Below are 16,932 nucleotides of genomic sequence, written 5' to 3'. Positions count from 1 at the left end.
GTTGTAACGAGACAATACTGTAAGGGAGAATACTACAAAAGTTAGCCTGATTTTTCAGACAACTATTGATATCGCAAGATTGTTTTGTTCAGTTATGTTTTCTATCTAAGGTGTACTTCAAGTGCCATATAAAATTTATTTTGTTATATCTTTTTGAATGGTATTTTGTTTAGAGAACCTTATTTAAATGTTGATTCATTGTATTTGTAAGGCATCAAACATAAGACATTCTTCTAGTTTCTAGTAAATTAAGATATGACATATGATGGACTAGGATTGCTCTTGAAATAAATCTTAAGAAACAGTATGCTTGTCTTGTTTACGTATCTTACCATATTCTTTTCTCCATCTTAAGTTATCTCCCCTACCCCCTTTGACGCCATTTGCAAAATAAAGAGGAGGTTGTTCTAACTGACCACTATTTCCAATCTTACGTTACTTCCCCTACCCCCTTGACGCCATTTGCAAAATAAAGGGGAGGTTACTCTAATTGAATTCAGTTTCCATCTTAAGTTATCTCCCCTACCCCGTTTGACGCCATTTGCAAATTAAAAAAAGAACGTTACTTTAACCGACTGCTTTTAACAACCAAAAGTTGCTTCACTCCCTCCTTCACATCATTTGTAAAATAAAGGGGATGTTACTCTAATTGAACTCTTTTTTTCCATCTTAAGTTGTCTCCGCTACCCAGTAGACGTTATTTGCAAAAGGGGAGATAACTCTAACCGTATTATTTTTATCTTAAATTATCTCCCCTACCCCCTAGACGCAATTTGCAAAATAAAGGTAAAGTAACTTTAAACATATTCTTTTTTTATCTTAAGTTATCTTCCCTATCCCCTTCACGCCATTTGCATAATAAAGGGAGGTTACTCTAACCGACCACTTTTTCAAATCAAAAGTTACTTCCCCTACCCTCCTTAAAGGGGAGTTTACTCTAACTGAATAACATGTCATTTAACCCTGTGTCGTCGCGATAAAATATCGTGAACGTTCCTATTTTATATGAGAAACTGATTCAAGCAATCGGGTAACCGTTATTGTCATGTGAAGATATATTATAGATAACAAATTAAAGGGCAATGACGTTCTTTACGTGGTTAATAGCACTCGTAGTCTTATATTGGCACGTTGACAATTATAGGTTTAGTCGTGCTAATAACCATTTCAGGCCAGCCATTGCCGTTTAATGACACAATTCTTTTGTCTTTTGGAAAACCATGTGTGAAAGTCAGGCGCTATCGCCATCAATGTAAAAGTGTTCCAAGAGTTTATGTCACTATCAAATACTTTTGACGTTGAATTTTCTACTCATAGCCTGTCCGACTTTTTGTTTCGTGCCACGAAGCAAGTAATTCGAAGCTTCGCAGAGCCCATTGCGTATAATAGCACTTAATTATAAAGTAATGTAAAATGTTTCTTAGGTGAAAACTGCTTTCAACTATATCACATATATTCTTGCTAGAAATATTGGTTAGATCCAAAAGAAACTAAAAAGCAGGACATATCATACGAACTATTCACGTCGAATAGTGAAATATTTATTCGGTATATCTGGATTGAGTAAACAAGTAAAGATATACACGTCCGTCCCAAAATCTAATTACATATAGCGATTTGTCAAACCCCTAACTATGATCACATTAAAGGGCACAAGCTATCCTTTGCGAAAAGAACGGGATTCGAGGTTTGGGAATGTTTAATCAAACTGATTTTATTTTCACAGTTTGACCCATATTTGTAGCATTATTTGTTCAGTCAAATATGATTTGTATGCCAATTTTGGATTTAAACAACTTAGGAATTTATTTCGTGTGAAAGGTTTTGCCTTGCTAAGACGCTACACGGTTTTACTTACATAATAATTATATTTTTAGGCAACACAAACACTTAATAACATATTCCTCAACAATAAAAGAATTTCTATCTACGTAATATTTTAATGTTATAATCATTTTACAACTCTATGTACTTAGCTTGGGTCAGGTCTGCATCAGTCACATGCAAAAAGCAATACATTATGCTTCCTGCTCGTTATTTCTTTATTAACATTATACAAAATTAAAGTTTGTTGAAACATTCGTATGTCTGTCAGCTATTGACAAAATTTAGTTTGGACACAATATCTAATAAACGTTCTATAAACATTCTATTTTAGCAAACCAACAATAATACGTGTAACATATATTGCTGATATGAAATAACTTTGATATTATTATACCAATTCAAGACTTTTAGCAGAATGCCATTTTATTGATTGTTAAAAAAACCTTCTTGAGGTCAAGTCACAAGGTGATATCAAAGGTATTAATTATAGTTCGAATTATATGTCTGTTTTATATCTTTTTCACTTCCTTGAAGGATTGTTACAAAAATGTCTTTCAACTACCTTTTGTAATGTCAAGTTCTAACAATAATGTCAGACCAGGGACAGTCTTAGTTCAGATAGGGAATAATCCATGTCTGTTCTCTGTATTTAACCCTTATCATGTCGGATACGATTGATTCTGCCTTTGCGACCAGTGTAGATTATGATCAGCCTCCACATCCATTCTGATCAAGGTCTGCAATGTTCGCCATTCAGTCAGTACCTTTTAGGTAAGCACCAATTCTAACAGTTAATGGTACTGTCCAAATTGAAAAATTGACAAGTTTATAATAGAAAAGCATAGACATTGTAACTAAAAAATTAAAACCGGAATATTTAACATTTAGACTCCAAATATATATTGCTAAGTGCATCAGATAATATATATACAATATTAAAATGATGTGTGTTATTTTTTAAAAGAGATATTTACTCCAAAAAAATTAGTCCCCATAACATTTTTGGAAATAGGATTGACAACTCCTGAATGACTATCTCATCAAATTAACTGATATAAAAATAAACTTAGGTGTTTTTCCAGGATACCCTCATTAAAGTCTGTTTCTTCATTTCATTCAGACATGGAATGTAAACAAATACAGGAACAACTTAACAGTACAAGGACATCAAACAACCTTTTTTTATTTTCCTTCAGGACAGGTACACATGTTAGGTCATATTTGTAGTTAATAAACCAAAATGTAAAACAATTAATTAGCTCATCAAAGAAATAAAGACTATTAACATCACAATATTTTATTACCTCCCTTCATTATATTTATCATCTACATTCTACATATTTTTTATGGAATTACCTCCCTTTATCTCAAATAAGCTTTCTTATATTGCAATTTAATCAGTCAGTATTTTACCTTAATTTTCAGACAAATAAATTTATATTTTTTTAATCCATGGTAAGATGAAAAGCATAAATTATATTAATGAATACCATAAAAGCATTTATCACACATGAATGCAAGGTATACACAACAAATAATTTTGAGCCTTGTTGCCAATGACAATGTTGAAAAATATTAAAGCTCAGATGGCATAACAGAGAGATATAAGAACTCTTTAAGTTAAGTTAATAATTCCCATATTAACTTATGACTACAAAAATTTAAAGTATGTTGTTATTCCCATTTCAGTCCAACATATCTAAAGAAGTAAATACTACAAAGACTGTATATCAAATTTTTAAAAATAAAATTCCACCAACATATTTTTTCTTATTCCTTTTATCTTGATTATGTAGTGTACTTATCTGGAATGATGAGATATTTTTTAATGTATATTTTTTATTCTCCTGGATGGAAATAAATAAAACATATAAACAAAACAACCATTTATACCAACCAAATTGTAAAATACTTAAGTTTCTTTGATGTTAGTAATTATATGTTGAGACATGAAAACAACATAAAATATAACTGAAAAATTGTGGAACATCATTTCTAGATTAGATTAGACTGTATTATACAAATGTTTATATGAAAATATGTGACAAATCTGGTTGAATAGAATATTAATTAAGTTATGGTAAAATGTTGAACTGCTTTAACATTAATCTACAAGTGATGAATGAGTTCATCTTACCATAACTTTGACATTTAATGTATTATTAAGAAAACTATAACATATAGAAATGACACACAGACTGCATTCTCTACCACAAATACTATGAAACTTAAAAAGTCCAATTAAATGTTTTTCTTTAAATTAGATTGATCACATTTTAACATTTGTATGAATGCAATTGTTAAATGCTCTCTTCTTACATGCATGCAATAATGGAAATAAAAAATGATTTAACAATATATGTATACAGTCTTGTCATGAACACATTCTGTACAGATGATAATACATAGAAAAGTCAACATATTTATCATATGGGTCCATCTCAGTATACAGCTGGTGCATGGCTGTCTCGCACTTGAATATACATCATGCAGCACAGTTGGGGTTAAGTCCATTTCACATTACAACACACTTGTAGCACGTCTGGAAATACAAATGTAAAACTTTATTACATAAAGAGAATAAAACATGATAGTTTTTAAAACAATTATAACATCATTTTTGACATTTGCAGATATTCTAATCTTGGAAATATATTATCAAGCAGCAAGTCAGGTAACTCTACAAATTGACATTTTGTCTAATTTCAACTTGTCTAAGGAATCACCTGTCTTAAGCAGCAAGATTGTGTTGCTACTTGGCTTGCTGCTTTATTTAAATTTTACATATACTTAGATTAACTAAATGACAAGTTATATAATAGGACTGTCTGAAAAGATTGCATATTTCATAACATTCAATGTACATATTCAGTAAAATGGCGAAAACAATAAACAGATAAATATGATGATGTTCACCTATGATCTCACCTAAAAGCTCCAACAACAACCTACAACCTCTGATAAGTATATGATGTAATAATGATAAACTACCTAAAGTGTTTTTATATAGCATGCAAAAGCAATGAACTTGAGAACTGCCAAAACTTCACCTTATGAGTAATAGATGTTCACTTTTCCCCTTGTTGAAAGTGTTGTTTTTCTTAAAGAATTTGAAAATAACAGATTGCAACCTCTGTAGAGCAACACCCTGTGGGATATACAGATATTTTAGTTATGTTGAGGTTGTTGTTCTGGAGAAGTAAATTTGATAGTTATATTTTAGCTTAGGGAAATTCTCATGATGTTGTTATAGAGAGTTTTTTGCTTCAGAGTGAGCTACTCTGGAGAGGTTGTACTGTAAAAATTGCTTCAAACTTCATCTCCTTCAACTGAGCTAAATGAAGAAAAACAACAAAAGATTTTCCAAATGTAGAATTTCCTTGTTTACAATTTGACATTTAATGTTAGGCAACTATGCAGACATATTTTTATGTGACACAATGCCGCCTTTAACTATTTTATTCCAATGAACAAGTTGTCAGTCTTGACAAAATCATGTGAAAAAAGGTCACAGTAAAAAAAAATTAGTCCTAATTATTTCATATATATTGCAAAATCAGCTTTACAAAACTCATAAGTGGCAAAAAAATTAAATTTAAATGCTGTCTTTGTGATGTGCAGCACTGGCCATGTCTTTTTATCACAATAGTTTACCTTATTTATATCTGTTACTTTTATCATAACTTTTATGTCCCTTCTGCACTAACCATTGTCTTCAAGTTCTGAAATATTGTAAAACATTAATTCACACACATTCTAGGCAATCAACATAAAATCAGTGTCAAAGCATTTGAATATAATTGTTTTAATTATCTTAATACAAAGATACAAATGTACTTCATGTTTTTGCTGACTGGTACAATATACTGATAAATTTGTATTTCAATATTTATTATCAAAGTATATGTTCATTCTATTTTTGAAATGTTTACATTACAAAACTATCACACATTTATTACTAAACCATATCTATTATCATTATTTTTAATGGAGATATGTACTTAGTAAATTGAGGGATACACAAAGCTACAGGAAAGAAATGTTTATGCCAGGCTGACATAAAGTCCAGAAGGTTCACATCTTGTCAGGAATGTCAGTCTTATAGTTGTCTTGTACAATTATTTCAGAAGCATGTAGTCATACAGCATATACTTAAAATTAATAAAATATCTCATAACTCATTTTATGATTAAAATTATAATCATTAATAAACTATATCAAACATGAACCTGAAGTGTTCTAATTTATAAAGCTGCAATTATTATTGAAAAAACAAACTGCAACTATTGTATACAATGTATATTAAAAAAGTATCATGAACCTGATTATAAAACAGTCCCAGTTCAAATGTAATAACACATGACTGTCAGAAAATCAAGGTATGGTGTACTTTAATGATATCATGAATGCCATCAATAAACTTCATATATAACAAACTATACCACTATGATAGCCTCTTTCTTGTTATTTCTACAGCTTCCAAAGAAGACTGCAACTACTACTAATATCAGCAAAGAGGCTGATACCTATACTTTTTAATAACTATCGTCAAAGGTAGGGAAAAACTTACTGGAAAGGCATACACTTCTGATCTAGTCATTTCAATACATTTTCAGCTCATTTGCATATAAGAAGAAATTTACAGAATTCCCCCTGTTTCTCTTCATTTTCAAATAATCTGTAAGATGAATATAAACCAAAACATTCTCCTATGTGTCAGCTATCAGATATATATTTCAACAAAAACTGTCAACTTACCTTGTTTTTAGAAGAAGACTTTCGTTTCCCCGCAAAAACCGTACCGGTGCACACATAAAAAAATCTCAACTGTGATTTTCAAAATAATACAGTCAGACCACAATTATTTCCCTTGAAAATAAAATGCTCTAGGCAAATGCCTAAAAAGCAAGGTAATGGTTAACGTCTTAATGTTTCTTTGTTCAATCCCTTGAATTTATTTATTTATTTGGGTTTTACGGGCAACGTGTTGTAGTTAAGACATACAGATTGGTTCGAGGTATATGTAGTTTTACAGTTTCCTGACAGTACCGCGTCCATGTTTACATCATATCACTGGCCAATCAACTATTACTGCAGACTTTGTTTGGTTGAACAACTCGTTTTCGTTGAAAACTGTTACCACGTAACTTCAAGGGTTCTGTATTTGCGAAATAAACATAACCATCAATTTGGTATTAGATTTTAATTTAATATATCTACAGAATAGAGAAGTTTTATAAATGATAACATGTAATGGGTGAATACAGCTTGTGAAAGTATAAAAATAGAAAGTAAGTCTAGTGAAAACAAAGTGTTAACGTGATGTCTTGGAGTAGAAGTTTCTTTTATAGGTGGGAGCAAACAATTTCCACAAAAAAATCAACACCGGGAAAAAAAAATGGCGATAATTTCAATGTTTATTTAATATCTAAAACACAAGAAAGCTAACAGATTCAGATAGAAACCTGTTATGAGCAAATACGTTGGAATCCACTATAAGTTAGACAAGGCCAAGAACTTTAACTGTTACCTTAAATTGCATACTGGAGTGTATATATTGGAATGACAAACGTAAGATTTAAACATAAAACTGAACGTAGTAGATTCTTTTTACAGTTTGAAAAAAAATCATGAAACTCAAGCTAAAACAAAACAAACAGTTGATAACACAAATAACGTTAATATTATTACAGTTTGTCATGGCAATTTTCATTAATATTTAAATCATATGAAACTACATTGTATACCGGCATATATTGTCATAAATTTGTAAGATGTCACACAATCAACATATTTGATAATGAATATGGTATAACAAAGTTTGTAAGTCTATCAGTCTGTTATCTAAACAATTAAAAGAATTTCTAGTTGGTCTATGTGATTCGAAGCGAGTTTTGTTAGTATAAGCATGATGAAGCGTTTTCTATGATTTTTGTTGTCCATATATGAAGTGGGGTTAAAAATATAAAAGTGAAAATGTTTGTTGTTAAGGTATCCGATCCACAAATAGGCAATATTTCGGTGCCTGTGAACCCCATGTTTGTTTGGTATCATTTGAAAGAGTTATGTCTGCTGAGCAAGAACGAGTAAGTAAGATGACCATATATAATATGTACGAATCACTACAGTCATGTTTTCGACTGCGAAATGATATAATTTATACTGTAATTGAAGTATCATTGGAAACTATAAATTAAAAAAGTAAAAATTCTATAACATATTTTCAGAATTTAATTTATATTCTCTTTTTCAGTAACCAGTACACTTTAAAATGATACCAAAATTAAATGAGGTTTCCAAGCAATAATATTTGATACAATTATTTTAATAGTGCTGTCACTAGTACATAGAACTGTGTGTCATGCAAATACTTCGTTTTACTATTTACAATGTATCCAAATGTCTTTCGCCCGTCAAATTACAGACCATATTATATACAGAGCATGTAGAATGTTTAGCTAAATGTCAAATGAATTAGAAGTTATTTCTCTACAGCTAATCAGTTTGTTTGTTTTTTTTTGTAAAATATTTGTACTATTTGGTTATATGCTTGTGAAATAAGAGAAATTAACCAAACATCTAGAGACTTTACAATTCATTGTCCATGTTTTACAGGCGAACGGATTAGCAAATTTGAATAACCTAACCACTATAACTTCAGTGAAGTATAGTTGGAAACATTTATATGAATACTTAATCTTTCTTTAAAAAACATTCGTGTTGTTTTCTTAATCAGTACATATTTACTGCACATAATCTAGCAGGCAACATGAAATTAAGATAAGAATGACATATGCAGCCACTTATTTTCACTTCATTTCAGAACTCATTTTAGTTCGAACAAGAAGTAACCAGTATCACGAGGAATGAATATACAAAATATAATGTCCTTAACAATAAAGAATATAGCAAATATATATGCACATAAAGCTTCTATGTTCATTGTCAAGACTGCATGATTATCTCTTGTAGAAATAGTAGTCATCACCAGGGGACGCCACAAACAGATTATCTAGTTCCAGTCTGATGTCGGAGAATTTCGGCCTTTTGCGGGCTTCGTAGGACCAGCATTTCCTCATGACGCCATACCAGCTGTAAACGGTAAAACCAAGTTGAACTTCAGCTAACATTCAATTAATTATATTTATCTCGCTTTTCAATCTTTGGCGAACGCTTAAACGTTACAAATTGTCGTGTTTGTAGGATGATTCATGTTTTAAACTATTCAAATGTATCCCTTTCCTACTTTTCACGAAAAATATTATCTCTATTTTCTCTCTAAAATTTTGTGTTACTTCTGTGCAGATAATACAATGATAAATATAAACAATATAAAATATATATTTACTACAACGAAAATCCAAGTTTCTATATCTTAGTGAATAATAATAATAGAAGTAGCCATCAATCTGAAATTTTTTGTAGCAAACATATAACTTTAACATAAACGTAAACTTCCTTACGTATCGTCACATTGTTCTGGCTTAGACAGTCGTTCACCTTTCTTTAATCTCTTCGGAAGGTCAGTACCTTTTCCCGTGTAAGGTGTCTCACCTACCAAAACATAGATCATGGCATAATCTTGGCCCATTGAGATTATTAAATGTACGGATCGAGATATATCTTCAAATGGCATTTATTTGCTTTTAAATCAAATACTCGAACATAACAAATCCTAAAGATAACCTTACCTAATTACAAAAGAAAACCTCTATTTTTCAGAATTGTAACATTTTATTATCGTCAGTAAATTAAAAGAAAAATATCTAGAATGTTATTTTAAGAAAACTGTGTCCGCCTTTGTAAAACAACGAAAACAAGTATTTTTAGTACAACCCAAGGTACTAGCGAATTTAACTTGATGCATAACTTACCAAGGGAGAATATTTCCCAGAGGACAACGGCATACGACCAAACATCGCTTTGTTCTGTTGCCTCACGAGTAGATTCCATGCACTCTGGTGCCACCCACTTGATAGGTATACGTTCCTGTAATAAAACAAATAGGTCTCAAACTTTTACTATCATCTTTACCAATCTCCTACAAAAAGCCGTTTTATGACTCAGATTGTGTGCATGTGGTCTTTCTTCTTCGCCTACCTTTTAATCTCATTCTGTCTTCTCTTACTTCTCCTTACTGTTTTATATTTTAAGCATCATCATTTAATTACTTCTCTTATTATTACAACTTTATTTTTTCAAATAGATGATGTATCATGAAGATACCAGCTGTCGCTGCGACAGATTCGAGTTTTAAGAAACTTGCAACAAATCTACTTCCCATTTCTTGTATGTCATATATTTATTAAATCCCACAAGGAAATTATCAGGTTCGATAATTCGCAAATTTGTAAAATATATCTACAATGTACCTTTTTTCCTTTCTCCGAGTCGCCTCCGTCCTCTTCGGAAGGTTGGGGTCCGAAGCCTGAAATCTTCACCTCATTAAGAAAGGTGAGAAGAATGTTTCGGGCTGCCAGACGTCGATGAACGATCTTAAATAACATGTAAAAAGCAGTTTAACAGTGTTTGTCGGGTTTTAACAATTTAAACTATTCTTGACTGCAAATATTACATAACACAGATATTGATATCAGGTGCGTAACATCATAACTGGTCAGCTACAAACTTCTGTTTCAAACATCGTCGTTCTTTCAAAGTAAATATAAATATTTTGTTACAAATTGTAACAAGCTGTCAGATAAAAATATACGTTACCCCTTTCGCAGCAAGAAATTCCATTCCTTTAGCTATATCAAGACCAAACCGGAATAGGTTTTCCTGTAAATCCATGCTAACATTGTCTTTACGTTCGAGTAAGTAATCTCGCAACGTTCCGTTCTCGCAGTATTCATAAAGGATAAAAGGCCCCACTGGATAAAACATAATATGCTTGAGTTTAATTTTTATATATACACATTTTGCTTTTTTCATAACAGTTACCTTAACAAAAACAGCACAAGAGACCGTAAAGACCAATAGGTTTGATTAATGAGTTATGGGTCAAACTGCTGCATGAAGTTGTCCCGTATATTGTCTGTTGATACAGTTCTGTATGTTAAGTTAAATTCGTTTCTACAAAGTAATATTTAATCCATATTTTAAACGCATCGAGATATTTTGAGAAATTTCACAAAAAGGCAAATCATGTTTAACTTTTGCTAGATGCCCTGAACAGCGTTACGTCGTGAGAGTATCAGAAAATTAGAATTGCATATGGAAGAAAATCCTACAAAGTTCTGTTCTGGTTTACATACTCAGTGAATCAGTAACAAAATCTATTTTTTGACTTACTAGCGTCGTCACTGACAACTGCGCCAACAAACTTAAGGACATTCGGATGGTCTCCAATTCTGCCGCCAGTAAAGTTGATCTTGGCCTTCATCAACAACTCATCTTCAGGTGTGAATCTTTCTGTGTAATTGGATAAAACATTCAACACCAAGCTACATCTCATAAACATTTATTTTGTTTTGTTTCTTGTTTTCCTTCAAGCATTTATCCTTATAGTTTTTCAGATGAACAATGCCTATGAATTAATTGTACAATGTGTCTCTTAAACAGTTTGGCATGCTTGACAAGTCGGTATTCAATAAATCTAATAGTATTCTTGGTGTACCAAGACTATTTTAAATTTCATTTGTTCAAGCTTGAAACGTTTTTTTTTTTGTATTTTTATTACCTATTTCAAAAAATATTTTGTACGAGTGTATGTCAATTATCAAACTAATATATTTGGTGTTTATGAGATTGAAATCTTATATGAATGATCACAAAATTTGTACACCTTTCAAAGTTTTAGCTACAACAACATCCCCTGACCCTTTTCCTCTTTTAAGTCTAGCTTTATAGATGTTGGCAAAGTGCCCACTCTTGATCAATGTTTCAAATGTGACGTCATTTCTGTCGACATGCCATATCTGTGGTGCTTCCATATCCATTCCGCCATAGATGTACAATTCACTCTGTCGATTCTGATAAAGATATTAAAATCAATAATGGTGATGATCACAAAACATGTATGTAAAATATAGCAGTATTGACTGACCTTATTATCAGAAATGAAATTTAAATCAACTGATGACAAGTAACTAATTTGAATTCTGAAAATGAAATTAAAACTTTAGACAGAATCAAGATATAGTTGCACGGACTCAGTTAAGTAAATTGATCGGCAGTGTGCGTGAATGCGTGAATGCGTGCGCACGTGCTTGTGTGCGTGCGTGTATTTCTGTGTGAAATCACATAAAGATTAATTATCGAGTCTGAATACAGTGAAATTGAAAATGTAACGAACATCACCAGATGCCTATCTAAAGTAAACCAAATTCTGAGTCAATTTGTGTTAAGGTATTGGACCCGTAATAGAGTACCTCCTTTTTGAAGAGTATTCAATTTTTACAATAAACCTATTTTGACTGCAATTTTCAGGGGGGCGTAGGTTCAAACCCCAATTCCGTTTTTCTAGTAGGTTTTTACTTCTTTCAAGACTTATTATGGATGTATTGTACAAAGGAGGAAAATTTTCATTTTATAAGCGATTTCTTACTGTTCAAAGTGAATTTACCTCTGAATCAGGAGGGGTAGAGTTAGACATCTTTAAAAATACTGAGTTACATGCGGTAAAAGTTCTTTATTTTGTTCTCCATTGTGGAAGAAATGCAGATAGGTTTAACTTCTGCCCCAAGATTATTTTTGAATGAAGTGAGCAAAATTGAAAACAGACCCACAGGATTCGACCTTAATTTTTCAATGTTGGAGTTAGAATTCAGTCTTATTAAATCTGTTTACTTGAGGCACCCTAGAAAAAATTATATGTACAGTTTTATTTTGTGTTTTATAACTGATTAACAATAGTTTGGTTTTTCTTTTATCAAAATTAATGCTGTAATGAATTCTCTGCAAACGTTTTAGATAGTGGCCATCACATTGGAATTTGTCTCTACTTGAGCTTGAGGAAATATCATAAATTACACAAAATTTACAGAAAACGGCACGGTAAAAGTTGTTTAAAATTTGCAAAACAGTGCGAAACATGGTCAACTTTAAGAATATACCAAACAAATGCCATTTTTTAAACATTACTATTAGGGGTCTAATACCTTAAGCAGGCAAGTAAAATATCTCACATCATAAGCGACATTCCTGGAGCCACTTGGGCGGGAATCACCGAGATCTCCGTACATTGTCCTTCGGACTTTCCTACTGACTGCCCTTCTCACACTCTGGGCTTGTTGGGCAGGATGTATGTAGCCACGTCGGATTAGGAAGACCATTACTACAACCACAAGAGCCACAACAACCAACATTCCTGTTTGTCGAAAAGATCTTTTTTGTTTATTGGCATGTTAAAAAGAATAATAAAAGCACGTTATATCATTTGGATTAATTTTGCCAATGGACGTAATAGGAACATTACCATCATTGTTTGAGAATTAAGGTCACTGTGGAGAAAATTGTCTTAATGACCCCTTTGGCTGAAACTAGTCAAAGCCTTTGTGTGATTTATTATCTAACATACCAGGTAAATTTTAGTATCAGATGCTTGAATATTTCACCCTGTCGCCTTCGTAGTTCAATACTGCGCATCTGAACTTTGAGTCGCGGTAAAAAAGAAAATCAGACAGTAAAAAAAACCAACAAAGGCCTTGATTGTCTAATTTCCTTTTCAACGTCACACAAATGTATCGTGTCTAAATCAATACGTACCAACAACAACTCCTACTATTAAGCCTGTGCTTGTACCCTCTTGTTCTTGTGGTGCCGCTGTGTTGATCAAATAAACAAGTATTAATTAAATATAAATTTTGCTATCTATGTCGGGTTGTAATTTGTTTCTGTTCTACATTTATTTCAGAGTTACATAGTTTTAGTAAAAGTGTTACAATTTTTTCGTACTAGTTGTGATGTACAATAAGTTTTAGTGGTAAATGCATGTTACAGGGAATGATATTTTCAAAGTTGAGCATTGATTTGCGACATGATTTCAGTTCAGAGTTCTCATATAGTTCCACTGTTCCTCATTTCTTAAGCATACCACTTTTTGTTATTAGTTGGATTTTGTCGTAATGAATGTTTAAAAATGCAGTCGAAAATAAATAGTGTTTGAAAATTAACAAAGATGAATATTTAATTTTGATGCTGATTTGAAACAGGAAAACCAGGAAAAAACTATGTATTTATTGCATAAGCACCAATTCTGGAATAAATATATTCTCTCGACAATTTTTCGAACGTATTAAAACCTCTTACCGTATCTCACCTACATCGCATTGATACTTACAAAAGTCCATAAGTTTTATCCCAAGTTCAGTCTTAATTATACTTGTTTAAAATACATTCATTTTACCAGATTTAACTTAGTTTCATTTTAAAAGGTCTCATTAATCAATATTATGCCAGACATACCTTATTTTTCTTCGGATCAGATTCTCAGAATAGCTGAATAGTTAAAATGAATTTACTTAAAATGATGTTCATGAAACATCTTACTCCCAAGGTCTAATTTTGTCTTTAGTAGGCTTTGAGAAACGGGACCCTGCTCCGTACTAATAATTTCATAACATAAGGCACATGGATAATTGTGAATGCTGGTTCCCGTTCTGTTTGTTTCTTATTTATGTAAATAGTCTGATACATGTACATGTATTTCAAAATAGCGATCCAAATATTCATTTCTTATATTTTGCAAAATGAGTGTTACAAGATCTTCTTAACTAAAGTTAATATTATATTCATACGTGTTTTCACTCTCAATGTGATGCCCGACTCCTGAACTGCGGAGGCATTTGGCAGTTTCATTCCAAAATTTATCAAATACTCAGTGACAGCTTTTAGTCCAAGAATATCGTAGTGTTTGCTTGTTCCAGGAACATAGTATGTCTCAAGCTTAATTTGTTTGTTGGCTTTCTGGAAATGGAAAGCAATCAATTAATTGCAAAAACGAGTATAACAAAACAAATGCAGAATGCTTGAGAAGTAATTATTATTCATTAATAGGGATAATAGTGACATTCAACTGAAATATGTAGAGGCTGTGGGCGAGGGTGTCGATGTGTGAGCCGAAACCCCATACAATTGATTTGTTTTATTGACCACTTAATTTAAGCATGACCTGGCATGAAAATCTAATGACCCCCAACCCCCTTTCACCTACTAATCAGAATATTGTGTGAAATTAAACAAAAGAATATGAAATTATGTATTAAAATAAGTTACAAAGTTCTTGTTTTGCAGTACTATAACTATTTCAGTTCTTCTATAACATGACTAATTATTTTTCAGTTTCCAAGCTGCCACGGTTTCACGTAATTAGAAAATAATACCATTCGTAGCAAAACTAAAACTATTTCAGCTCTTCCGTAACATGAAGATTTCTCTGGAAGATCCCATGCGACACGGAAACCTTTCGGAGAAGGTGATTCGATCCGCATGTTTTCTGGACCATTATCTGAAATTATTAATACAAATGTTGTTATTATAATACTAATGTATTTTTACCTTTCCATGCTCATTATTGAAAAATTAACATTTTCATACTGTTGCGACCGATATACGCATCGCCTATACAATCTTTTAAATCTCAGCAAATGTTTTGAATACAGATAACAAATGGTTTTATTTTTGTAAAAAGGGAATTGTAAAATGTTTGTGCAGATATTAGCCGAGTTAAGGTTCTTGGGCAATGAATACCTTCTACACATAATATTTTAAAGCTATCTTGGATATTTTTGAAATTACACTTTGCACAAGAGATAAGAAGTACATAATTGCGATAGCTATGGCTCATTGGCATTATGCATAGTTCAAATAGGCATGATAAGAAAGAAATTGATAAATTAGTAAAATGAACTAGAAACTATTTTTCACAAATATTGTATGTCTCTCACTTATTATACAGGCATTGCCATAAATTAAGAGCCATAACTCTAGAACGATATACACAACTAAACTTGGCAATGAACACTCCTGCGATGTTTGATGGAATTCCAACAAGTAGTATAGTCATCATAGAATTTGACAAATCAAGGGTCATTGCTCCGCTGCAAGTATTACACAGGAACACGTCAATGATATGCTTACATATGCTTCACACTGATCACTCTTGAGGTTTGGTGGAAATAGGTCAAGTATTGCAAACACTGTTAAACACAACAAATTAAGTGCAACAAATGCAAAAAAAGCTTGGCAGCGATTACTCGTGTAAGGCTTGCTGGCAATGCACCGCTTGATATTAGTGAAGAGGAAAACAATATAAGATCTGACAAATCAAGGCCATAAACGATCGCTAAAAATCACCAAACTGAAACTATGCGCAATTAGGCTTGACAATTATCTCTTTTGTGAAATGTGGGGTAATTCTATCAGTGGCATCGGAACAATTGCGCGTACAAGGTAAAACACGATAAATCAAAATTCATCACTTAAGAGGAATGTCCAAGTCTCCACAAGAAGGCTTGGCACTGATCACTCCTGTAAGGTTTGATAGAGATCCTCCAAATAACATAATTTAGAAGTGGACAAAACATCATAAAATAGGACGAATCAAGAGCCATATCTTCCCTTGAAATCATCGAACTGGACCATGCCTATGATATGCACAGCCAGGCTTGGAAATTATCACACTTTTGCTTCGGATGAATGTATATCAGTATGTCTCTCAAACTACATACAATAAATGCGCTAGTAAATGTAGGAATCTCTTAATGGCAGAACCCATAAAATCATTATTTTAGCTTGTAAAGCGTTAATAAATGTTGATAACAAAAGGGCAGTACTCACATTTTTCAAGACCTTGAAGATTCTTCACCGGACCAACCTGATATTAATTTAAACACTTTTATTGATAATTGTATTATTGATAAAACCATTGTTATATGATAATCATAATATAGTATTATCACATTTAGAGGAATAAACGAGTATTACCAGAACATATCGCAAGCACATATTCATTAGTCTTTTCCACTTATAACAATACATTTGCCTTGTGTTTTATGGTTTTTTATAATGAGAAGAATTTCTTACACAGAACATCGCCGTAATTTTAATTTAGTTTATTAATTTAATTTAGACAATCTATTATCTTACTACAGACATGCTATT

At 32.0% G+C, this 16,932-nt stretch overlaps 1 protein-coding gene across 1 annotated transcript in view; it reads right to left on the bottom strand.

The window, feature by feature from the left end:
• Positions 1-7,015: 7,015 nt before the first annotated feature.
• The window catches only part of LOC123564849 (uncharacterized), a 40,826-nt gene continuing 30,909 nt past the window's right edge, over positions 7,016-16,932 (bottom strand). The window contains exons 18-29 of the mRNA XM_053537471.1: positions 16,609-16,645; positions 15,153-15,277; positions 14,568-14,736; positions 13,537-13,593; positions 12,957-13,138; positions 11,615-11,801; positions 11,122-11,241; positions 10,546-10,700; positions 10,200-10,322; positions 9,702-9,816; positions 9,291-9,381; positions 7,016-8,919 (exon numbers count right to left, since the gene is read on the bottom strand). Coding sequence (XP_053393446.1) covers positions 8,787-8,919; positions 9,291-9,381; positions 9,702-9,816; positions 10,200-10,322; positions 10,546-10,700; positions 11,122-11,241; positions 11,615-11,801; positions 12,957-13,138; positions 13,537-13,593; positions 14,568-14,736; positions 15,153-15,277; positions 16,609-16,645 — 1,494 coding nt within the window. The 3' untranslated portion in view covers positions 7,016-8,786. The remainder of the gene's footprint in view (positions 8,920-9,290; positions 9,382-9,701; positions 9,817-10,199; positions 10,323-10,545; positions 10,701-11,121; positions 11,242-11,614; positions 11,802-12,956; positions 13,139-13,536; positions 13,594-14,567; positions 14,737-15,152; positions 15,278-16,608; positions 16,646-16,932) is intronic.

Source organism: Mercenaria mercenaria, chromosome 2, assembly GCF_021730395.1.
Source record: "Mercenaria mercenaria strain notata chromosome 2, MADL_Memer_1, whole genome shotgun sequence".
Taxonomy (NCBI): domain Eukaryota; kingdom Metazoa; phylum Mollusca; class Bivalvia; order Venerida; family Veneridae; genus Mercenaria; species Mercenaria mercenaria.
Note: the sequence above shows the minus strand (reverse complement) of the source record. Positions and strands in the feature narration are given on the sequence as shown.